Source organism: Panthera leo, chromosome B3 (genome assembly GCF_018350215.1).
Source record: "Panthera leo isolate Ple1 chromosome B3, P.leo_Ple1_pat1.1, whole genome shotgun sequence".
In the NCBI taxonomy this organism is placed as follows: Eukaryota; Metazoa; Chordata; class Mammalia; order Carnivora; family Felidae; genus Panthera; species Panthera leo.
This window is the reverse complement of record NC_056684.1, coordinates 16,925,351-16,951,260: the sequence shown is the minus strand read 5'-3', so window position 1 is coordinate 16,951,260 and position 25,910 is coordinate 16,925,351. Positions and strand designations below refer to the sequence as shown.

Sequence of the window (25,910 nt, the reverse complement as noted above, 5' to 3'; positions counted from 1 at the left end):
TTATTTGTCTCTTACATGAACAGCTCTTACAACACGTTTTGTACACTTGACATAAACGAAATTTAATCAACCTGGTCAAACTCCTCTTGGGAGGTGGGGAGAATAAATCAATCGTCAAGAAGCATTCGTAATTTAAATAATAACAATAATAATAAGCTCTCCTCTGTGTCCAACATCTCTGCCTCCAGCTCAGCTACTTATGTCTATCATAAAATACAAAACTCGTACCCAAACTGCCTCGTCAACGCACTAACAGATTCTCGAAAAATGTCAGTCTTCCAAGGTAGCCTTTGGGGACTCGCTCACCCTTATTCCTTTACTTTTCCAGCTTAGTAGTTCAAAGGGGGCCCAAACACAGTCCCTGCAAAGAGCTACAGAGTCAACATTATTTGCCCCGCCCTTGTAGTTTTCAAAGCAGCCTGGACAATATGCAAATGAGAGGGCGTGGCTGTGTTCCCATAACTTTGACTTTTGAATCCATGTAATGCCCATGTGTCACAAAGTATTATTCCTCTTGTGCTGTGTTTGAACTATTTACACATGTAGAAACTATTTTTAGCTCACGGGCTGTACAAAAAACAGGCGGAGGGCTGGGTTGGGGCTGTGGGCTGTAATTCGTAGCGTGTAGGCCCCTCGCTAGAGTACAGTTTTCTTCCCTAAAGAACAGGATGTGGTTGATGATAAAGTAACCTTATGGGATACAGGAACAAATTTGTAGTTAAATGACTAACTAGATTTGGTTAAAATCAAAATGAGGATTAAGTGACTCAGAATATTCCATCAAAGAATTCATTGCTTTCCCTTTTCGGTTAGGCTCGCCTGTTGTTAAATGAGAAGAGCGTTCTGAATGAATGTGGCAAACAGTTTTGTGTTCAAAATTATAGTATTTATGATTCTCACTACTATGGAATTAGCTCCCTGAAGCAGTTAGCAATTGATATTTTTTTAAATCTCACCCATTGATGTCCAATTGCTTTCCTAGGCGAGATTTGACTCCAAAACTCATGTAAGGAAGGACCCCAAAACTATACTTCACCTTTTGGGAGGTTTCTGACACAACATATTCATGTTTTTAACCTCCCTACTAAAGAATAGCTCTCAAATGCTCACAGCACCTATTTATTTAAAAATTAAAAATTTGAGACTTTTATAATACTCTGAAACAACCATTTAAAACTGTTTTAGAACAGAATTGGTATGTTAGAAACCACATTATATTATAACATCGGGATCATGTTCAATATTTCCACAGGAAACTGGTATAGAAAGATGCTAGTATTTATTTATTTATTTATCTTAAAAAAATTTTTTTTAACGTTTTATTTATTTTTGAGACAGAGAGACAGAGCATGAACAGGGGAGGGTCAGAGAGAGGGAGACACAGAATCCGAAACAGGCTCCAGGCTCCGAGCTGTCAGCACAGAGTCCGACGCGGGGCTCGAACTCACGGACTGAGAGATCATGACCCGAGCCGAAGTTGGCCGCCCAACCGACTGAGCCACCCAGGTGCCCCTATTTATTTATTTATCTTTAATTTGAGAGAGAGCATGAGTCGGGGAGAGGGACAGAAGGAGAGGGAGAAACTTAAGCAGGCTCCACACTCAGCTTGGGGCCTGACACGGGGCTCGATCCCACAATCTTGGGATCATGACTGATGGGGTTTTGAAGTGGTGGGGGTTCAGAGCGCACAGTCAAGAAAAAATTCTTGTGATGTCTTTGGTGCTAAAAGTTTTTCTTTATTAAAGCACGGGGACAGGACCGGTGGGCAGAAAGAGCTGCCCTGGGACCTTGGGGAGAGAGTGATTATATACTTGAGAGCTGGGGGAGGTAAAGTTCAGGGGAAGTTTCCAAAGGGATTTCCATATGCTAAAGAAGACACATATTCCTGGAGGCCTAGCTATTGTCAAGCTAAGGTTGTTTTTCCCTCTAGCAAAGGATTAACATTAAGACAGTTGGGAGTTCCTGGAGAAATGTTTTACTCCGCCTGCCTCAAGTATTTGTCAATGGGCTGCAAGTTATAAGGAAATTTAATTTTATCAGCCATTTTCTTCTGCCTTTGTTTCCCACATCAGTGACCTGAGCCGTAATCAAGAGTCAGACGTGACTGAGCCATGCTGGTTCCAGAAAGCTGCTATTTTTTATGTCACTGAAGAATTATGAACTAATAGCTTGATAATTTGTGTTTTAAAATATCTAGCAGTCCGCTCTGATACATCATAAGGTAATGTTTTCCCTACATTTTATAGAAGAAAGTTTTGTCTATATTTTTCTTCTGTGTTATATTCTGTCCTTCAATTTTTGCTAAGCCTTGATCTGTTTCTCTCTCTCTCTCTCTCTTATCAGGACTACAGCTCCTTGACCCAAAAGTAACGACTGCTACAAAAGGAATTTGTTTACTTATTAAAATCCAGTAGCTTACTAGCCCTTTAGTTTAAATACTGGATTTTTCCTTCAAATTTCACAAATACCTGGGGGATGGCTAGAACAGTTGTGTTCTGAGCACTGAGGAAATGTCCATGTAGGTAAATGAGGCTGGACGAGGACTAAACTACCTCCTGGATGTAAGACAGAACCATACTGAAAACATGCTCTAGGCCTTTGTGGGAGCTCTATTTTCCAGTATACATATTTAAATAATATTTTTCTTTTCTTCTTGGTTAGGGTTAAAAGCAATTTTAGTGTTAGAAGTGAGTGTGGAGTTGCTGAGGTTTGAGGTAGATTTAGACAGCTAACAACTTATTTATAGACAATCTGATGCTCTACTTAGAAAATCTATGGTAATTGACTTTAAAAACTATTAGACCTAACATAACAGAAACCCATGGGGGAGGGGAAGGAAAAAAAAAAAAAAAAAAAAAAAAAAAGAGGTTAGAGTGGGAGAGAGCCAAAGCATAAGAGACTGTTAAAAACTGAGAACAAACTGAGGGTTGATGGGGGGTGGGAGGGAGGGCAGGGTGGGTGATGGGTATTGAGGAGGACACCTTTTGGGATGAGCACTGGGTGTTGTATGGAAACCAATTTGACAGTAAATTTCATATATTAAAAAAAAAAAAAAAAAAAAAAAAAAAAAAAAAAAAAAAAACTATTAGACCTCATAAGAGTGGCTGGATAGGAAACTGGTATATACCCAAGCCAATAGTTTTCTTATGTACCGTAATAGCTAATTAGCAAGTGTAACTGGAGAAAAGAAAAATCCCATTCATAATGGCCAACAAATATCAGAAATATGTAGGAATAAACCTAGCATAAGAAATGTATTAGACCCAAACAATAAATAATAAAAAATAAAATAAAAAATAATTTAAAAGGGGTGCCTGGGTGGCTCAGTCAGTTGAGCGACCCACTCTTGGTTTCTACTCAGGTCATGATCCCAGGGTCATGAGATTGAGCCCCATGTAGGGCTCTCTACTGAGGGTGGAACCTGCTTAAGAATCTCTCTCTCTCTCTCTCTCTCTCTCTCTCTCTCTCTCTCTCTCAGGGCGCCAGTTGGTTAAGAGTCTGACTTGGGCTCAAGTCATGATCTCAAAGTTTGTGAATTGGAACCCTGTATCAGGCTCTCCCTGCTGGTGGTGCAGAGCCTGCTTGGGATTCTCTCTCTCCCTCTCTCTCTGCCCCTTCCCTATTTGCATTCTTTCTCTCAGAATAAATAAGTAAGCAAAGTTTAGAAAAAAAAAAAAAAAAAAGAATCTCTCTCTCCCTCTGCTCCTCTCCCCTGCTTGCTCTCTCTCTCTAAAATAAAGAAAAAAAATTAAAAAATAAAGGAATGTATTAGATCCATCTGTAAAAACTAGAACTTTAGCCAAAAAGAAAAAAAAAAAAGACCTGAATAAACCTAAGTGTGCTTATGTTTTCTTATTGGATGACTCAAAACTTTAAAGATGTTAATGCTCAGGGGCCTCTGGGTGGTTCAGTCGCTTAAGCCTCCGGCTCTTGGTTTCATGGTTCATGAGATCAAGCCCTGCGTCAGGCTCCTTGCTGACAGCACTGAGCTTGCTTGGGATTGTCTCTCTCCTTCTCTCTCTGTGCCGCACCCCCCACCCCTGGCCCGCCCAGCCAAAATAAATAAATACACTTAAAAAAATAAAGATGTTAATGCTATGCAAATTAATGTTCAAGGTTAGATGTAATCTGTGTCATCTCCCAATATCCTTAACTACCTGGTTTGAATATTTGATTAGAAAATGCTTGTCTTCCTGGATGTCCAAACATGTGATGAAGCTATGGTAATTAAAATAGTGTGGTATTGTAGAAGAAATAGCAAAAATTGTCAATAAAAGAAGAGCTGTAATGTACACGAGACTTTCATATATGATTTAGGAAGCAATTCATAGTAATGGGGAAAAGAATGGACCATATGATGGTGTGGGAAAAATTGGTTCTAGTTAGATCTATTACTTATGCCATAGACATAGATGAGTTTTGATTGGTTTTAAAATTCCAATCTACAGGCCAAAACAATTAAAATATTGGAAATGTAGAAGAACTTATTTTCTAATTTTGGGGTAGTTTCAGCCTAAAGAGAGAAAAACCCAGAAATTATTAAGGAAAAGATGGAGTGTTTGACTAAATACCAACTTTGGAAACGGGAGTTTAATGGGACACAGGGACCTTTTTAGTCTAAAATCTTTTTTTTTTTTTTTTTTCCCCTGAAGGAACACATATTCAGGTATTATGTAACTAAAAAAACCACAAAACTTAAAAAAAATTAACAAAGACTTGAAGAAGTATGCTTTATTTTTATTTTATTTATTTATTTATTTATTTATTTTTTAAATTTTTTTTTTCAACGTTTTTTATTTATTTTTGGGACAGAGAGAGACAGAGCATGAACGGGGGAGGGGCAGAGAGAGAGGGAGACACAGAATCGGAAACAGGCTCCAGGCTCTGAGCCATCAGCCCAGAGCCTGACGCGGGGCTCGAACTCACAGACCGCGAGATCGTGACCTGGCTGAAGTCGGACGCTTAACCGACTGCGCCACCCAGGCGCCCCAAGTATGCTTTATTTTTTAAAAAAATTTTTAAATGTTTATTTTTGAGAGCACTCACGCACGCAAGTGGGGGAGGGGCATAGGGGGACTGAGACACAGAATCCGAAGCGGGCTCCAGGCTTTGAGCTATCAGCACAGAGCCAGATGTGGGGCTTGAACTCAGGAACCGTGAGATCATTACCTGAGACAACATCCAAGGCTTAACCCACTGAGCCACCCAGGTGCCCTTGAAGCAGTGTGCTTTAGAGCAGAGATTAATAAGCCTTTAGCTCCGTGTACCAATGCCTTGAGTAACACCCACGATTATTAGGAGTGCAACAAAGATGCAAGGCTCCCAAAAAGAGACTTGTTCCCACCTCAGGGCCTTTGCACTTGCTGTAACGTTTGCCATTTCCCTTTTTCACATGCTTACCTCCCTCACTTTCTTCATGTTTTTACTTCCCTTTCTCTGTTTTAAACATTTTTCTCCTCTATCCCATATTTACCATATTATTGTGTTCTATCTCCTGCTCACTTTCACCCACTAGAAAGTAGCCTCCAAAGGCAAGGTTTTATTAATTTTGTTCACTGCTGAATCATTACAATCGAGAACAGGATAGGGCACATGGTAGTGGCCTAATTAATCTGTGTTTATTAAACAGGACAGGTGTTTGGAGAAGTTAAGTGTTCTGAATGCTATTGCCCAGGGAGCTCTGCGTTTTCATTGCTGTAGAAAATGAAACCTCAAACTTTCAAGAAAGTGACTCAAGGGTGGACCTAAGCTGGGTCTCCAGCTCTGGTCGCCATGAACTTGCACACTGCTACGAAAAATAATGGAAGCACCAGCAGGGGCGGGGGTGGGGGTCGTTTTTCATCCCATGATTGAGGATGTCAGCGTCCATGACAAGTCTTGCTCGTAGGTGGGGATACACTCTGACCGGCAGTTGGGAGGCTCCCCTGAGCAGCTGTTGCTGGGGGTGGAGGGACAGGCCGGCAGATGAGTTCTAGACCTTCTGTCCTGCGGCAGAGACCCAGAAGGACCGAGGATACAGCTTGGGCCATCATCCACAAGGGCGAATTTCAGAGCTGCCAACCAGAGAGCAGGCACCAGCTGACTGACCACAGATCTTGGGTTCCAAGGCCGTTCGCATTTTAAAACCACCCCAGCTCCATACCTCCCCTGTAAAAAAAAAACAAAAAACGCCTGGAAACACGGCAAGAACTGCTGGAGAAACACTTGGCTGTCATTGAATCACGCTATTTCAAGTGAGGACAAGCCTGAACATCTAATAAATGAAAATATTCGTTATCGGCAAAACTGGGCACATGACAGGCATCAGAAGAAATCTGAAATGGGCGGAAAAGGTTATTAGATGCCCTGTCTTAGTGACATTCATGGTCTTTGAGTTAGTTTTAAACTGTGTAAATTTTCGAAAAGGAATAATGCAAATGATTCTTGTCCTTAGAAACAGAAGAAGGAAGTGGGAAGGGGCTCAGAGAGGGGGTACTGGGTTTAGGCCCAGAGACACTGGCCATGGGATGGGGTGCAAATAGTTTTCTCTTCTAAAGAATGAAAGGAAATAATAAAAGCTCCTCAGGGTGTAGCTTTGCAAACTGGGGAGTAGGGGTCAATGGGCGGCGCAGCCGGGGCCCCCAGGGCACGCGGCTGGAGGCGGGGCAGGGCCAGCTCTGGGGAGCGAGCCGCGATCCGGCGCAGTCCGGGGGGAGGGGCGGGTCAGCCTCGGAGTGGGGGCGGGGGCTGGGGGCGGCCCCGGGCCGGGAGAGGAGGGAGCGCGGAGGGGACCGGACGCAGCGCCGTAGGAGCCCAGCATGGAGGCAGAGGCAGCTCGCGGAGTCGCAGGTAAGCGGAGCCGCGGCCGGCGGGGCCCGGAGCCAGCTCGCCTCCCTCGCTGGCCGGCGCGATGGCCCCTCCCCGCGTGTCGGGTTTCAATGGCTGGGCTGGCCTGAGAGCTCGGGGCCCGAGCGCTGCAAAACGAGACCGTAAACAGCGCGCAGCGGCCAGGAAACTTTCCCCGGAGTCGGCGCCAGGGCGCCACTAGCCGCGCACCTGTCGCCTCCAGGGAACTAGATGGGCCCACGGCCCGGGACGTCGGGTGCGGGACCGACGGGCTGAAGCTCTCACTCCTGGGAGGGGTAGCCCTGGAGGGGTCACGGTCACGGTCACGCTCCCCCGCCCGTCTCCGGGGTCACCGGGCGGCCGCACCGCTGACCCGGGCTTGGCGAGCTCACTGACTTCCCAGCCGTGGTGGCCTTGTCTGTGAAATGGGAACCGCAAGGCCGGAGAGAAATCAGAAGAGCAGCTCGGGTTACAGCGGGCGCCTCCGCTCCCCCGCCGCCCCCTTCCCAGCTTCCAGGACGGCCTGTTTTATCCCTGGCACCTTGCGCGGCGGCGGGCGTGCGGCCCCCAATCCAGCAGGCCAGCTGGGGAGTCTGGATTTGGGGGCGCCTCCACCCCCCCGCCTTCCGAAACTAAGTCTGCCTCCTCCTGAGAGGCCCAGGAGGGGCCCTGCCCGGCTCCCTCTCCGGAGAACCAGGCCAGCGTTGCCATTCTGAGTCTGAAAGCACGTGGGACAAATCCCCAAAGGGCTTTCCGCCAGTCCCACAAAGGAGTGTTTGGGTGGGAGGTGGCGTAGGGGGCGTTGGATGCTGAGAAAATGCCTCTTCCCTCCTGTATCCGCTTCCTCTGGCGGGGACCGGCGGCTGGAAGGGCCCAGTGGCCGGGTACCTCTCGTCCCCTCCGTCCAGTCCGGCCACGAGGCGTGAGGCCACAGGTGGCCAGCCCTGCCCCCGCGTGCAGTCAAACCCCAGACTGGCCGCTTTCTTTCCCCCCCATTTCTGTAAGGAAAAAAAAAAAACCAATATTACAGAGGCTCCTTTGCCTTTTATTGGAAGTCAACAGCGGCAAATGACTCGTTTTTTACGACCTGCACTTAAAAACTGTGACTTTGAGTTGTTTTCCCCGATTTTTAGAGCGAGTTAAGGAGAGAAGGTGGCCACTAGCCAGTTGTATGAGTTTTACATTCCTGGTGAACGTTTTCATTGGTCTGGAGATTGAGAAATGGTTTGGTCGCTGTTTTTAGAGGTGGGGGTGGGGGGTGATTTTGTTGGGGTTTTGATTTTTTTTCCCCCCCTGCGGTCCTTTCTGGAACGTTGGTCGCCATGGTTGTGGATAGTGAGCGCTGGGCCAGTTTGAGAACTGGGTCAAGAAACAAAAGTGACTTGCTCTTCTGGTCTTGTCTTCCACATCTGCAAGAGGGAGACGGTTTTGCTCCCTAGGGAATTACTGTACAGGAATACCTCCTATATTTTCAACACTTAAGGAATGGGCACAGAGTTGTGCAATCCCTCGCTTCTCCCTTCCCCTCCTCCTCGGAGTGTACCGTGAATCAGAGAGTTCTTCCCAACCACTGTCTTAGCGCTGTGCAATTCTACCCAGGCTTTCTACGTTTAATGGGAAAAGTAAGGGTAATTTCACTTCTGGAAAAGTGTAGTTGGCCTGGACACTTTAAGGATTTTCCTGCATTTCTTTCAGCGTTTGCTGTGGCTTTCGTGGTTGCTGATGGACCAGAGGACACACGGCAGTTACACATTAATCATTTCCACATGTGCTAGAGCCTAATGGATTGGAGTCTTACATAGCTGAACCGTTGCCCAAGCTTTGATAGCCCATTTCCAAAAAGGGCTTGAACGAATCGTGCCTACGTAGGAATCCTTTTTTCTTTAGCAAGGAAGCATGAAACTAAGAACTATGCTTTCAGATAAGGTTGTGACCTGGTCCTTGCTTGTTCTAGCCCTAAAGTGTAGGGAAAGGGTCTGCGACGCTCCCATGGGCGTTGTGTTCTGGATCTAGATGAGCCTCCTCAGTATTGGGGTGTCTGGTTGGGGGATATGATACAGTGGGGCTCTGGAGCTACCCCGAAGTAATTCAAGACATGCCCCAGGGCCACACACACATACACACACACACACACACACTCACACTCACATACTCTCCCTCTCTCTCTCTCTCTCCTCTCTCTGTCTCTCTCTGAGGGTTTTTAATTTCTCTGATGCTGAAAAAGTTCTTAGGTCCTAGCAGACCATCTGCTGCTGTCATTTTAGCTTGGAGCATCCTGGAAAAGAAAAGGCAAGTCCGACACGGTCCAGTTCTGTACTCCTCTCATCCTTCACCTCGAATCTCCCTCATCCATAAAATAAGGATGTGACCTACCTCGTAAGGGTTCCAGGCGACCCTGAGCTCATCACTGCCGACTGCTGCGTCCATGGTAAAATGTAGGGTCCCCTCTGAGAAGGCCATTGTTTTGCCCTTCATCCCTTCTGTTTACAGCCCAAATTGAAAGGTTTGTGAGAATTTCCTATCTTATGATCTCCACTTAGAAAGTCAGTTTAGGGGTGCCTAGGTGGCTCAGTTGGTTAAGCATCTGACCCTTGGTTTCAGCTCAGGTCATGATCTCACAGTTGGTGGGTTCAAGTCCCGCGTCGGGCTCTGCACTGACAACATGGAGCCTGCTTGGGATTCTGTCTCCCTCTCTCTCTTCCCCTCCCCTGCTCACTCTCTCTCTCTCTTTCTCTCTCTCTCTGAAAAACAAATAAATTCAAAAAATAAGCTATTAAAAAAAGTCAGTTTAGTGTTCCAGGTAAGAAAAGTTAGGTGTTGGACAATTTGCACTGGTAACAAAGCAGAGCTTTACAGATGGGAAAGCTAGCACACAAGGAAGACTCCAAAGGCTGGGTTGACTCTGAAGCTTGGGTTGGGGGAACAGGGACAGTGATGAGTTCAGTAAAGGAACTGACTTTCAGAGGGGGAAAACCTGAAGCAATCTAGACACAGGGATTTCCGAATGTTCCAGAACATGCCACCCATGGGTGATACTGAAGAGTTAGTCAGAAACACTGACTCTGGAGTGTGGGAGAATCTAGAAAGGCCAGTGCCTGCCCTGAGCTCTGTTGGGGACCCCTGGAGGTCTGGCGAGGGTGTCCCCTGGGAAATGGGAAGAGGCGAGGAGCTGAAGGCACAGCCTGAAGCCTCAGAGAGGGGGAAGTGCTGAGGTTATGAGGCATGGACCCAAAGGAGGAGAGACCGGAAAGAAAAGCCCGGGGCAGGGCCTGGTGCTGAGAGAGGCTGAGGCAGGCAGGACCCGTGTCTGCCCAGAAGGGTGTCAGGGCAAGGGCGAAGTAACTTGCCTAAAGTTACCTGCTAGTAAGTGGCAGGTTGGGATTCACATGGGGGTGGTCTGACTCCCCAGAGAAAGGATCTTGTCATAAGGGTGATGTTTGATGTGGAGCCCCTCCCACTTCCTTCCTGAGAAGGAAGTAATCCACGAGCCAGTCCTTAAAGGGCCTCCTTCCTTAGGGACGACCTCATGCGAACATAAAACTTAAAAAAAAAAAAAAATCAAATATTTATCAAATGTGGATCTTATCTAGTTCAAGGTCCAGAAGGGTCCCCATAGAGGCATGTGGACCTGGTGAGTCTGGGCACATGATTTGAGTCTCTGACAGCGGGGCCTCATTGGGGGCAGTGGGTAGGGGGCTGGGCTGGCCACTTGGACTCATGTCACTGTTGCTAAGTGCTTTCAGGTCTCCATCCCTTCATCAGGAAGGAAGGGAGAAGATGGGATGGTCTCTGAAAATCCACTTGGCCCTGAAGTTGGTCAGTTACTTCCTACCCAGCCAGACTGTGATCTCTCTGAGGGCAGGACCTTAATTAATCTTTCTTCTGTAGCGCCCCGCTCTGACCTGGCCCACAGCAGGAGCTCCATGACCTTTGAATGGAGAAATCATTTCCTTTTAGGAGCTGGTGAAAGCTTTTGTTGGTTGTGTTGGTGGTAGGATTACTGCATATTAGGCGTATCAGGATATGGGATGACCCAGGCCGACCTGCCCTTGCTGGTGCAGGGTGTCCCTGGACAGGGCTCTGGTCAGTCCATTCCTTGGGATATCTTTCCCGGGTCCTGCTTGTTCTGGGAAGCCTGGGTCCTGAGCAGGTCCTCCTAATGGCTTGGGCATTTTGTGTTACCTGCCCCCCCTCCAAGCCCCACCATTGGTTGTGATTCCTTGCCGTATAATGCTGTCTGTGCTATAGATGGTCCTTACTCCATTTCTAAATGAGGGCTGTGAAATATCTGTGTTAAATGGGGATCTCCAATGCAGGAAGCCAGGCCAGAAATGACTCGTGTTCTGACCTCCTCCTGCCATGTGTTGGCAGAATGGTGTGAACGATCGAGCAGCCAGGACTCCGGCTGGATGGTGGGAGGGCAGTGGGCATTGAGGTATTGTCTTTCTGACCTTTGAAACCCTAGTCTGCTGACCAGCTGACTGGCCTTAGCTCAGTTCCTGACAGCAGTTGGCTCCCGCCTCCTCTGATGACATTCTTATTTGTAGCTTAGCCTTGGGAAATCCCAAACAGAGGATTGTAGAAAATGGCTCTGTTTTCTGCTGTGTCCGAGTGGTACAGACAGAAAATGCGGGGCAAAATTCAAGCACATTTTGGGGTCAGATGCCCCTGGTGTCATGTGACTTTCCAAGTCAGGGTTGCCGGGTTGTGGGGGCCGTGGCAGTTAAGACTGACTGTCAGTAGCAACTGAAGGTTGGGACCTTTGAAAAACACTCATTAGGATGTAACAGCTGTGCTTGAGAGATTCCATGCTTTTTAGTGCGTCCGTCCTCTGTTGTGGGTTTTCTTTTCCAAGGCCCTTGATCAGCAAGCTGGGGTTGGGGGTAGGATACACAGGGTGTCTGAATCCAAAGGCCACTGTCTGTTGACATCCTGGCAGATCATCCTCACCCCACGCTGGCCCCCGGGGAGCCCTCTCATATCGAGCTCTTTGCCTTGTCGATGCCCAGGCAGTGGCCTCATTTCCCGCTTAAACCAATACCTGTTGTCTGTCCAGGTATAGAAACCTTCCACTGTGCTTCTTTGCTCTTCCAAAGGAGGGCAGCCACAGGGCCACTGGGACTCAGGCGAGGTAGAGGTCTGGGGACCCCAATGGAGGGCTGTAAGGGAGCTCCTGCCCACGTATGTGCTGGGGGCTCCCAAGGCCCAACCAGACTTTCGAGACTGCTCGTTTTCCTGGACTTGCAGAAGTGGGGATAAATGTGTGTTTCTTGGAAACCGAGTTTCTAACCACTGCTCTTGAATTGCATTAAGATAGGGAAAAAGCTGTGTTCATTTCTTCATTGCATTTTGCTGAAATAAACCCTAATCAGAGCCCTGAATATTTCATTCAATGGTAGGAGCTGGAGAAGATGTTGTGTAGACTTCCCCATTGTGTAGACCTTCCTCTGGAAACACTGTCCTTGCCCAATATTCTTCTGCTACTTCGTGGACTATTTTTGCCGAGTGTATGTATGTGGGTAGAGGGGTATAATGCCCAAAGCGAATTATAGTTGCTTGTTGGTTTTGGCCTTTATACCTACCAACAAGTGATTTCTGTAATGCATATGTATTGCTTACCTTTGGGCTCTTAGAACATCTTGGGGGAAAAAAATAAGCTATGTAGACAGAAAGGTATTGCTTTGTGTTTTTTTCATACTACATGAACACTGAATAAAAATATTATTAAAATATTAAGAAATATTTGGGTAAAGACACTAATGAACAAAATCTGCCCTACTAAAGCATAATCTAGTTATTGATGAATATTGTTTTTTTTAAAAAAATTTTAATGTTTATTCATTTTTGAGAGAGAGAGAGAGAGAGAGAGAGAGAGAGAGCGCATGAGCAGGGAGGGGCAGAGAGAGAGGGAGACACAGAATCTAAAGCAGGCTCCAGGCTCCGAGCTGTCAGCCCCGATGTGGGAATCGAACCCATGAACTGCAAGATCATGACCTGAGCCGAAGTTGGATGCTTAATCGACTGAGCTACCCAGGCACTCCAATAAATATTGGTTTTTAACTGTAACAATTAAATATGAGTATCAACAAATCATCATGTTTTCACTTTTTTTTTATATTGAGATATCCTTCCCCAACCCTTGTCCTAATTCTGTTTTTTCTCTCCTATTTTGAAATGTGATACCTATATTTCTATTCTTTTGGGGGCTAACTTAGAAATTCTATTTATTTATTTTTTAAAGTTAAAATTTATTTTGAGAGAGAGATAGAGAGCAAGTGAGGGAGGAGCAGAGAGAGAGGGAGACAGAATCTCAAGCAGGCTCCGTGCTGTCAGCACAGAGCCCGATGTGGGGCTCAAACTCAAGAACCGTGAGATCATGACCTGAGCCCAAGTCAAGAGTGGGACGCTTAACCGACTGAGCCACCCAGGCACCCCTCACTTAGAAAATTTAAAATGCACGTTAACTCTCATTCTGAAACTAATCAATTTTAAACTTTCTTGGAATCACGTCAAGACCTTATAGTGCTCCCATTTCAATTATCCCCTTCCCAGTTTATGTGTTGTTGTTATGTAGCACCTTTGTTCTAATTTTTAATTTCCTGATTTCTAACTTCTGATGTTCTGAGTTTTCATTTCCTCCAGTTAGATGTTTTTGTTTCATCTGGTCAGCACTGGCTTGAGTTTTAGCCACGTGGTTATTATTTTCTTTGCTGCCATTCCTTCTTAACTAACTTACCTTGAGGTTCTTCCCTTATCTCCTGGTAGGTATCCTTTAGAAATAACTTCAGTGAGGATTTTCTGGTAGCAGACTCCCTCAGGTTTGGTTTTTCTAAACAGTTCTTTATTTGCCCATGTTCTTGGAAGTTACTTTTGCCGGGTGGAGGATCAAAGTTCTTTTCCTTCTGCCCTTTAAAAATGTTCTTCCATTGTCTTCTGGATGCCATAGTTGCTGTGGAGAAGGCCGCTGTCAGTCTACTCAGCATTCCCTTGGAAGATGTCTTGTGTCTTCTGGCTGCTTCATTTTGTGTTTGTTGTTTTGCAGTTTGGTCACAGTGTGTCTGGGTGGGGATTTTTCTTTTTCTTTTTTTCCTACCTTGGGGATTGGTTGGGATTCTAATATGTGAGGGTAGGTATCTTTCATCAATTCTGGAAAAATTTCAATCATGATTTCTTTAAATCTCAACTCTTCTCCATCCTATTCTCTCCTTCTAGAACTTCAGTTAAGATTGTTACTGGACCTTGAAGTTCTCCTTTCCTCTTTCTTAACCTGCCTACCGTATTTTCCCCCTGTGTCTTTCTGTGCTGCATTCTGGGTAATTTCTGCAGATATATTTTCTAGTTCATCAGCTCTTTAAGACATTCATTTCTAGAGGTTCTGCTTCCTTTCCCCCTAGGATCTTATTGGCCAAACAAAAAATGTTGGCTTTTTAAATTTTGTATTTAAATTTCTTTAGACATATTTAAGATCCTTATCTTCTCTACCGGACGGTTTCAATATCTACAGTCCTGTGGGTCTGATTCAGTTTGTGCTGACCCTTTGTGGCCATTTCTTTCATCATGTGTTTAGAGATTTTTGAAATCAGGTGTGAATGACCCCAAAGCTGGTGCCCTTCCCTCATGCCCAAACTTCACAGCCCGTGTGGCTCCATACTGGGGAGATCTGGCATGGTGGTATCCTTTTGTGCATAGCTTCATCTGTCTTCTCCGATGGGCTCCATTCGTAATACCTTAAGGAAAATACTTAGTGTTTTAAAATAACATACATCTTATTCTTTCTGTTGGCAGGTTCATCAATTTCCCCCTTTGGAAAGAGCTAGGATCTTAGCAGACTTAGATTGCTTCCAGTGCTAGTTTATAAATCTGTCACAGGCTGAAAGGTCCCAGTAGAATTTCATTGACTTATATAGAGGGGAGGGGGTAAAGTAGGCCACCTTGGCCCCTCACCCCGTGCATCCAACCACCATCCAATTCTGCTATGTTCGCCGCCCATCTGGCCGAAGCCTGCCAACTCTTTCTCGTTATCTCCACTGCTGTCTTTGGTCCAAGCTACTGTCATTGGCCACTTCAACCTGCATTGCCTCTGGTTTGGTGCCGACTGCCGAGTTCTGGAAGAAGGAGTAAAGACACGCTCCAGCTATCATGGCCTGTTGGGGACCTTTCAGAGGCCTCCTTTTGCATTTTCCTTGAAACCTGAAGTTGGGAGCAAGGCCAGGGTCCTGAAACTAATGCAGGCTCACTGGCCGGCCTTTAGCTCTTGGAATCCTTTTGCTCCTTTCTTCCTCCTACATGGGCTGTTCCTTCAGTGTTCTGGGCCCTTGCCCTGCTCTGCATGGGGCTGACATTTTATTCTTCAGTCCTCTGCCTAAAGATTACTTTCTTAGATCGAACTTCCCTAGTCCTCTTGTCTCCTGTCTCCCCTTCCCTTCTCCTGCCATACCATGGGAGTATTCAACATTTTTTTTTAAGATTATGTGTCTCCCTGACCAGGCTGTAAGTTCTAGAAGTGCAGACAGAGACTGTTTTTGTTTTTCTCCAGGGTATTGCCCGGCACCCCTGCATGGTGGCCTTGATGTCTTAGGTTACACATTTTAACATAGCTTTATGGCAGAAAATTTTGCAAACCTTTGCTGTGGGCTTGATATTGGATGTGACCTGGGTCTGATTAGATCTGTTGCTAGGACCCTGGGGTATCAGGGAGACCTTGGTCTAAGCTGATGTCACCCTTGGGCAGGTACCCTGGGGACAGGTATCACAGAGGCCTCAGGGTGTTACTGTAGTATTATTTTATTTGTTTATTATTCATTTTTAAATTTTTTTTTACTGTATTATTATTTAAAAAAAGCTGGGAGAAGTTTTCTTTTTTTTTCCCCTCCAAGCTTTAAAGTAGCTTACCAAATGACAGTGCACACTCAGTCTGTCCTCTTGACTTCAGCCGTCTCCCAGCCACTGCTGTCTTTGTTTGGAGCCTTGCACAGCTGGACGGTGGGCAGAGGTGGGCATCATTGCCCAGTGATGAGGGTAGTGTGAATGAATCCTCTGCAGGTATTAGTCCACTTAGGCCACTCCAGCCTTCCCATGTAACCCTTTGTGAATGCATGTCTTTTTACTTCTTACAAGGTTTTCAAAGTACAGAACGCTCTTTCTTTAATTAAAAAAACCTTTTTTTTAAATCTTTATTTTTGAGAGAGACAGAGAGAGAGACAGAGCATGAGAAGGGAGGGGCAGAGAGAGACAGAATCCGAAGCAGGCTCCAGGCTGACAGCACAGAGCCTGACGCAGGGCTTGGACTCGTGAGTGGCGAGATCATGACCTGAGCTGAGGTTGGCCGCTTAACTGACTGAGCCACCGAGGCGCCCCCAAAATACAGGTTACAAATTATGACTGTTTGGGCAAAATACTTGAATAGACCTTTCTCCAGAGAAGATATACAGATGGCCAGCAAGCACATGAAAAGATGCTCAACATCACTAATCGTTTGGGGAATGCAAATTAAAAGCATAATGATATCACTGCACACACCCTTTAGAATGGCTGTTATCAACCCCTCCCCCGCAAAACCAGAAAATAACAAGTGTTGAAAATAACAAGAATGTGGGGAAATTGGAACCCCTGTGCGCTGTTGATGGGGACGTAAAATTGTGCAGCCACTGTGGACAGCAGTATGGTGGTTCCTTAAACAAATTAAACATAGATGGGGCACCTGTGTGGCTCAGTCTGTTGAGCGTCTGGCTCTTGACTTTGGCTCAGGTCATGATCTCACGATTTGTCAGATTGAGCCCTGCGTCAGGCTCTGTGCTGACAGTTGGCAACCTGCTTGGGATTTTCTCTCCCTCTGTCTCTCTGCCCCTCCCCGACACGTGCATGTGCACTCACGCTCTCTCTCTCTCTCTCTCTCTCAGAAATAAACTTTATTAAAAAAATCTTTTAATGTTTATTTATTTTTGAGAGAGAGAGAGTGCGAGCGAGTGGGGGAGGGATCTCAGAGAGAGAGAGAGAGAGAGAGAGAGAGGGAAGAGAGGGAGAGGGAGACACAGAATGCAAAGCAGGCTCCAGGCTCTGAGCTGTCAGCACAGAGCCCGATGCGGGGCTTGAACTCACAGACCACGAGATCATGACCAGAGCCAAAGTCAGATGCTTAACCGACTGAGCCACCCAGGAGCCCCAAATGAACAAACTTTTTTTAAAAAGTTAAAAAAAATTAAACATAGAAAGTTCTGGGTGTATACACCCAAAAGAAGGGAAAACAGGGGCTGAAAGAAATATTTCTAAATCCGTGTTCATTGTACCATTATTTACAATAGCCAAAAGATGAAAATGGTCCAAGTATTCAATAACAGGTGAATGGATAAACAAAATGGCAGTTTTACACACACACACACACACACACACACACACACACACACATTATATAACATAATATGATTCAGCCTTAAAAAGGATTATTTTAAGCAGTGCTGTGCTGAGTACTAGCTCCCATTTGGTGCTGGCTTATAGCACATGGCTCTTGACATGATATACATTAGTAAGCAGGAGGGGGCGCTGGCAAAGGCTCCCCTGGAAATCTTAAGATCTGAGTTTGAGTCCAGCCCTACTACTGACTTTCTGTTTTTGAACTTCCGTTTCCACATCTGAGAAATGGGGTGAGGCTCTGTGTGCTTTCTTGACTTCAAAGGGTTGATGTACATTTCAAACAAGCAAGTACTTGTGTGAAAGCTTTTTGTAAAACTGGAAAAAAAAGCCTATGTGAATGGAATATGTACATTTTATTTATTTTTAAAAAATATTTAGTTATTTCGAGAGAGAGAGAGAGCATGCATAAGTGAGCAGGGGAGGGGCAGAGGGAGAGAGAAAGAGAGAGAGAGAGGGAAAAGGAGAAGGAGATATCTCAAGCAGCCTCCACGCTGTCAGCATGGAGCCTGACTCTGGGCTCAGTCTCACAGACCTTGAGATCATGACCTTAGCAGAAATCAAGATTTAGATGCTTAACCAACTGAGCCACCTAGGCACCCCAAAGGGTACATTTTATGTGAGAACTTCTCATTAGTATTCTGTTTTCTCCCAGCTAGTACTTTTCTAAAAATTTATTTTATTTGTTTTTTTAAAGTAATCTCTATGCCCAAGGTGAGGCGGAAACTCAGGACCCTGAGATTAAGAGTCCTGTGCACTTCCCGCTGAGCCAGTTAGGTGCAATTTAGTGGCTACTAACTTTGATGCAACTATTTGTATTTGGTGTGTACATCTTCACCTATGTTTCAGTTTTATACAAAAGATCCAGTGCCCTTATAAAAATGTAGCTACCTTGACACGTTTCCAGTTATTGGGGAACAGTTGTCTTCTAAGTAAATAATTTTTTAGGATTCAGGTAAATCCATTCTTTTTTTTTAATGTTTATTTTTGAGAGAGAGAGAGAGAGGGAGGGAGAGAGAAAGAGAGGCAGAGCACAAGTGGGGGGGGGGGCAGAGAGAGAGGGAGACCTGAAATCTGAAGCCGGTTCCAGGCTCCAGCTGATAGTACAGAGCCCAACGGAGGAGGGGGGGGGGCTCGAAGTCACGAACTGTGAGATCATGACCTGAGTCAAAATCGGACGCTTAACCCACTGAGCCACCCAGGCACCCCTAAACCTATTCTTTTCCATTCATTCTCCGTGGGTGGTAGTCTGGGTGATGAGTCTAAGTACTTTGCAGTGTGCACAACTTAATCTAGAACTGGGATGTGGACACTGAGGGCTGGTCTATTTTCAACTCCCTCTGATGCTTTGTACAGGCATCAGAAGCCAATCTTTCCCTCCTCTTCAGAGGTATTGTTCGCAGTGTAATAGATGAGCATACATAGAGATACGGTTTTCTGGATGAAAGTTTATGAAGTCCATTAAGAGCCACAGTTCTGGGGTGAGTTCTGAGAAATGTTATTCTGTGAGTAATGGGTAAAAGCATTACGTTGATGAGGAGTTATTTTTCTTCCTCTCGTTGTGTCCTGTGTGGTTTAGGGCTCTGGTTCCGCTCTGGACAGTTGCTCCCCACAGCATTTTCCCATCAGCTTCGGGGCCATCGCGTGTTGTGGTGGTGTTACTGACACCGGGGCTCGGTATTTTCACAAGTTCTTGGTCAATTACATTCAGGATACAAAGAGTCAAGCTTTCTCTGTTCTCCTGAGCCTTCTTCCTTCTCAGTAAAGGTTAGACAAATATGGCACCGTGGTGATGATCACATGGCACGGAGCGGCTCAGGTTCAGGGGTGAGGAAAGCCCGAGCTTCCCACAATTGTCAGGGTCAGACAATTATAGGTTACCATTCAGAAGGAAGTATACATTGGAGATGCCGTTTCATCCCGCCTGCCCCAAGCAGGGCTTCACGTTTGTCCTCCGACGTGACACCTCTTTGGATGCAAAAACAACAGCGTGTTTCATTCCCACCTCACGTCCTTTTGAATGATTCAGGGGAAGAAATAGTTTTGTCTCTGTATCACTTGCCTGCAAGTAAGATGCACCAGTGGTCAGATTACGAGACCTTCATATTAAAAGCAGTTAGGGTTCCATAAACCTTTGTGTGGGTGGGCACATAAAGTCATCGGCATATTTTACCGTCTTAGACTCGGGACGAGTGATTTATTCTCAGCCGAGGCAGTGACAAGTTGCAAGTGGGCCAATACTAAATATGTGATAACAGAGCGACAGGCTCCCTGTCAATTACCAGGGAAGGAAACTTTCCCGCCACCACCTGCAGACCTTTCCCAGCGTGCTTACGTGCGTTGACAGTTTTGCTCATCTGCTCAAAAAATTCTAACATATTCTACAGTCTGTCTTCCAACTTTCTGTTTTTTTTTTTTCTCAATTCTTTGCTAAGAATATTTTGGCAATCAGATGCTCTTCAAAAGCAACAAAAATATCTGAGTGGATGTTTGCTTCACCTTCTGTTTTCTACTCTTTTCTGTGGATGATCGCTCTTGTGTCACTGTGGCTCCCTTGGCTGGTGGGCCTTTGGGCTCTGAGCATTTGCATATTTGCTCTCTGTCTGAGAGCGATGCTGCCTTCTGCCCTGATATTACTTCAAAACACTCTTCCCAGGGCACCTGGGTGGCTCAGTCAGTTGGGTTGAGTGTCCGACTCTTGATTTCGGCTCAGGTCATGATCCCGGGGTCGTGGGATTGAGCCCTGAGTTGGGCTCCCTGTGGAGTGTGGAGCCTGCTTGAGAGTCTCTCTCTCTCTCTCTCTCTCTCTCTCTCTCCCTCCCTCCCTCCCTCCCTCCCTCCCTCCCTCCCTCCCTCCCTCTCCCTCTCTCTCTCTCCCTCCCTCTCTCTGCTCCTCTCCCCTGCTTGCTCCCCTTTCTCTCTAAAATAAAAAAATTTAAAATACCCTCCCTCCTCCAACCCCCCACTCTTCTCTAAGTTGTGCTTTTCATCTGTCAGTTGGTGTTTTGGACACAGGGGTCCCTGGTTAAATAAGTATGGGAAATAAATGCTGGATTAAGCAAATTCCACTGCTTCAGGATTTCTCCACGTTCTGCTTGCTGATAGGCACGTGGAGCTCCCAGCACTGAGCTCTGAGGACAGCAGGCCCCCATTTTGAAACGTGCCTGTCTTGGAAGCCCCGTTCACAGCATATCTTATGGAGCTAAGTGTTCATGGGATGTGCTTGGGAAAATGCTGGAATGGCAGGAGGAGAGTCCTCGTGATGGCTGTGCAGACTTGGGTTTTAGGATAGTAAGTAAATGCCAGGCAATGTTTTGTTCAACTGTGGGTATTTCTCACTACAGGTTTCCCCCACTCTCTGCAAGGAGAGCCTTCCTATGAGGCTGAAATGGCATAAAGAGAAGAATCAGTTACCATGGACTTATATGGTGTTTGAGCATGCCTAGTCCCAAAAATAACCTGTCGCAGGCTTTTCTGATACCTTAGGACACAACTTGCTAAGGGATACATAAAATAAATCGAGATAAAGCACGGGTGCTCACAGACACCGTTAGAAGTTCTGGCAGCTTGATGCTGAGATGCTGAGATCCTTTCCGGGAAAGGAATTTCTCCCGACCACTGTCTGTGCTCACTGTGTGTGCCTTGTGCCTTGTCTGTAAGGGCTCACTGCAGAACCGATGCCGAACACTGTTTTTGCTTTTCCCCTTTCATCATAAAAGGGAAAGACCTGTTTGGATTTTTTCAGTGAGCAAAAACGGGTACTAATGTAGCTCTTTCATGAAAGCAAAGTGGCATAATGTAAACTTGGGAAGAGTAGGGGATACCTGTATACGCAATAACCCTCTTTTGTTTTTTAGTTAAACATACTCATCCCTTAGGTGATGAGTAGTTCTCAGTTTTAAGGCATCCTGTGGTGGATGCTTCGGAGGCTCAAGATGCAGTTTGCATGGCGAATACTGAGTTTTAAAGCATACAGCTTGAAGACACGTAGCTCTGGGAGCGTGTTGTGCAGCAAAACACATTCCTCGCTAGAAATTGGGGAGCCTGATGAGTTCCTGGTCCTGAATCCTGAGCAATGGAGGTGGTATTTGGGAATCTTCTCCCATTAGGTGCTGCCCTCCCTGCCGTGGGTGTGTGGAACGCCTGGGTTCAGATCTGCACGGACACCTCTTGCTCCGTGCTTCTGGTCTCTCCTGGTGCCCTTCTCTCTCTGGTTACAAACTAGTCTCTATGTTTCCTGCTAAGTCCAGAATTAGTCACTTAATCCTCGCTGGCAGTTTCTTCTGTAATACGGATTCTTTCTTACAAGTTTCTTTAATTTTTTTTAATGTTTATTCATTTTTTGAGAGAGAGAGAGAGAGAGATAGAGCGTGAGTGGGGGGAGACAGGGGAGACACAGAATCCGAAGCAGGCTCGAGGCTCTGAGCTGTCAGCACAGAGCCCGACACGGGGCTTGAACTCATGAACCACGAGATCATGACCTAAGCCGAAGTTGGATGCTTAACCGACTGAGCCACCCAGGAGCCCCTCTTATAAGTTCCTTTGAGAAGAAAATTGATTTTTGAAGAAACAGCAGACCACTTGTATGAAAAATAAAGGAAAGCAAAAATTAAAAAAAAAAATGTATGTTAGGAATACAAACCATTGTTGAAAAATAAAAGTGGAATACTGCCTTCTAATTTTGTATTCTTAGAAATTTTTTCACATATCATGAGCAAGATTCGTTAGCTATACTTCAAGAACGACAACGTACATTACTACAAAAAAAATCAAGTGATTACAGTCAGCTTTTCTGATGACATAAGGCCATGTAGTTACTGATGGGTAGATAGAGGCTTTCATTGGGGTCAACGTTCTCAAGAGCAGGGCTAGGAAAATTTAAAATATCTTTATTCATGTTTCTCGTGATCATAGTCCCATATGAGAAAAATCTCACTTTCCCCAAATGAAAGAACTTTCTTCATATTTGTTTGAGGTGGTATTCAGAGAGAATATTTTGCAAGCGGTACTGAATAAATGGGTAAGTGCAGATCATGGACATCTTTCGAGGTCTTCATTAGTTGGCTTTCTTTTTTTTGAGAGAGAGAGAGCACGAGTGGAGGAAGGGCAGAGAGAGAGAGAGGTGGGGGGATGGGGGACAGAGGATCCGAAGCGGGCTCTGAGCTGACAACAGTGAGCCCGATGCGGGGCTGGAACTCATGCAGTGTGATCTCATGGACTGAGCTGAATTTGGATGCTGAACCGACTGAACCACCTGGGTGCCCCAGCATTGCTCTTTATATTGGGAGGACCAAAGAGTGCTGAGAAGGTTCTAGAGCATTAGGCTTTGCCAGACTGAGCAGCAGTGGGTGGCCCTGGAGTGGCCGTGGCTGATCAGCAGTGGGTAACAGGCAGTGGCTCGGGGGAGTGTTGGGTACCATCCGTGCAGCCCTGGGAACTGGGACTTCGGTACGAAGATCCTGAAGGATTTAAGTATTTTCCCTAGAAGTATGCTTTAAGAGGTACCACGTTGTTGTTGTTGTTCCGGTGACTACAGCAAACATACGCTTAATGTGAATTCTTAAATTGGGGGCTCGTTTGGGGATCTCATTTTTTTTTTACAGGCTGCAGTGAATTATCATTTCAACTGGGTGTCTTTTTCATAAAAGCATTTTGCGTTGTACTGAAAAGATTACGTTCTTTTGGCTTTGGAAAAACATTTCCTGTTCAGTTGAAGCCATTAAAGCCTGTTAGCATTTCACATCTGGAAGCCCCTGCCCGGAGTCTGCCTTCCATCACCGGCAAAGCCAGTGCGGCGGTCCCAGCTCAGCCTCCAGAGCGCCTGCGTCAGACGTCCCAGACTTGTTTACTTCCTGGAGGCCCCTGGGCACTGCCCAAGTGTGCCCTTGCGGTCTGGGGGGTGAGTGGGTGGGAGGCTTCCTTCCTCTCTCGGGGTCTCCTGTGTGTGTGTGTGTGTGTGTGTGTGTGTATGCTCATCCTGGGCTGGGGAGGGAGTCTCTCTTCCTGCCAAGTTGGGGAGGGGTCTTTATTCCCCTGGGAGAGCAGGGGTCCCCTTTCCCAGCGGGTACTGGATGTCCCCCCCACTCTTGCCTGAAGCGTTTCCCTTTTTCATTCCCACGCAGATTTCTAGAAACCGAACCCACACAGTTTGTAAGAGTGAAGCTGCTGTAGCTTTTCTTATGGGGGAGCTCCTGCCCCCCCACTTACCGCCCAGGCGGAGGAGAACTAATTAAAATCCAAAGGGCTGAAGAATTGAGCCGCCTCCCCCAGACTGGTTTGCCTGTCCCAGGACACTTCTGGGGAGTGTGGGGTCTACACCTGGCTTGGAGGCTTTAAAGGGGAAGTGGGCCTGGGTGCGGCACGGGTGCTGTGTTTTGTGTGGGGCCTGAGATGCTCAAAGGTGCCCTCCGCTTCCCAGAAGGTTAGTCTGTGCCCTCCCGGGTCCTGACCCCCAGAGGCAGGCCCGATTTTTCTGGTGGCCTTCCTGCTGAGAAGACCCCCACCCCACCCCCACCTCAGGGCTCTGCCCCTGGGCCCAGCTGACAGTAGAGGCAGGAAGGCTAAGGGTGTCCTGAGGTTACTGCCCCTCCCCCCAGGTTCTCTGAGGGGGTCTCCCAGCCTCAGCAGCGGAAGCAGCAGGGGAAATGATTTCATGGTGTGTAAGGAGCAAAACACATTCATTGCATTTCTCCTGACCACAGGCGACCAGAACTGATGCCAGGTAACCCTTGGCAGCCTGTAGGGGAGCCAAGCAGGAACCTCTGTGGGCCCCCCAGGAGCTCCCAGGCTTTCTGGGCCCTGTGGCCCTGGTGGGGTGTCCTTTCTCTCAAAGCCCTGAAGACCACAGCGTCCTCCCTGACCCCCAAGGGGCCAAGTTCAGCTTCCTGGTGGAGCTGGTTGGTGACTCCGTCCTGGCAGCCCTCGACCTCACTGGAGCGCACTAGATGCCTGGGTCTGACAGGCATCGCTCCTGAGAAGATCCCAGCAACAGAGAGTATAAGTGGGGGGGGGGGGTCTTTACTCGCTCCTGAGACAGAGCTCCTGGGGGCAGTTAGGAGAGCGTGTTCTTGAAGCTGTTTTCATGGGGTGAACACGCAGCTTGAGTTGGGTGCTTCAGGGTTGAAGCCACCCTCTCTCCAGTTTGTTTTTCTTAATTCATTTGAACGTGCACAGTCTTTTTTCATAGCTGTAGGAAGCCACTCGACTGTCTAGAGGAAGTGAAGAGCAGTTTGAACAGAGAGCCCACCTAGACACCTGCCCAGATTTCCTAAGTGCTCGGGGTGGGAAAAGCCTGGGGCGGCAGGGTGGGAGAGGAGAGAAGCGTTCGCACCAGGTGCTCTGAGGAGCACTCCGTGTTCCTGGCTTGGGAGCCAGTGGGGTGAGACTGCCTCTCTGGCCCAGCGAGTTCATGCATGCGAGGCCCTGATGGACAGGGGAGGCCGCAGAGACAGATTCAGTCCCATCCTAAGCCGAGTTGGGATTCGGACACAGGACTCAGAGGCCCCCAGAGCCCTTGCCTTTGGGGGCTCCGTGAAGGCTTCAGGGAGTGTCGGTTTTTGAGATGGGCCTTGGGGAGGTCACGATAGAAGGAGTGGGGGGTGCAGGTGTAGAAGCGTGTTGGGTGAAGGGGGCGTGGAATTATGAAGGGCCTTCGGAGCTGGGTGGAGGAGATCGTTTTTGATGGGATTGCTGACATAATCTGAGTGTTACACCGATTTTGGAATCAGCCGGAGCTTCATGACCTGCTGGTGCCACTGACTAGCCACGCATTCTCCTCTTGGCCTCAGTTTCCTCATCTGGAAACGGGGCTTAAGCCAACTGACTGAAATAAGGGCTAGAGAGCACTCAGCATCCTGCTGGACCTGGGCCCCAGGCAACCTAGCTGGGTTATTTTGGTCGATGGCGGGTGGCAGGTGGCTGAGATGCTGAGGTTCAGGACTAAGAATGAGCATGGAGACAGGGGACGCAGGCAGGTCTTGGTGACAGGTTTGAAGTGGACCCTGAGGTAGGAGCCAGGGTTCCAGCTTGGATCCCTCTGGGCTTGGAAGGCCCAGTAGGGGGTAGGGGAGGTCTGCAGGTTCAGCCTGCAATGTCTGGTTGGTTTCTGGGGCTTCTGGGCTCAAAGGGAGGAGTCTGGACCTCCTTGACTCTGTGTGTGTGTGTGTGTGTGTGTGTGTGTGTGTGTGTGTGTGTCCGTCCGTCCACAAGTGTGTGTCTTTTGCAACAGAATATGTTGGCTATACGGAGATACAGCCCTTTTTAAGAGGGAGAGATCCCAGAGTTCATCGTGGACTTTTTCATAGTCACCAAGAGGACTGTTAATTCTTCTGTCTGTATTTGAAACATTTGTATCAGTGCATTTATAGTTGTAATTTTTGGGTACACATTTTATACTCAAATATTTTTTTAATGTGTATTTATTTTGAGAGAGAGAGAGAGAGAGAGAGAGAGAGAACATGGGGGAGAGGCAGGGAGAGAGGGAGAGAGAACAGGCTCTGTGCTGTCAGCTCAGAGTCCGATGCGGGGCTCGATCCCACGAACCGTGAGATCACGACCTGAGCCAAAATCAAGAGTCAGATGCTTAACTGACTGAGCCACCCAGGCGCCCCTCACATCCTTTTTTAGAACATTGAATAGCGGGAGAATGTATTTGCTCATCTATCTGTCACTCTGTGTGT

The 25,910-nt window shown here is 46.9% G+C and overlaps 1 protein-coding gene across 2 annotated transcripts in view; it reads left to right on the top strand.

Annotated features, from left to right (window-relative positions):
- Positions 1-6,767: 6,767 nt before the first annotated feature.
- The window catches only part of LOC122221671 (protein FAM169B-like), an 88,381-nt gene continuing 69,238 nt past the window's right edge, over positions 6,768-25,910 (top strand). For both annotated transcript variants that reach the window (XM_042941107.1, XM_042941105.1), the window contains exon 1: positions 6,768-6,828. In XM_042941107.1, the coding sequence (XP_042797041.1) occupies positions 6,798-6,828 (31 nt within the window). In that variant the 5' untranslated portion in view covers positions 6,768-6,797. The remainder of the gene's footprint in view (positions 6,829-25,910) is intronic.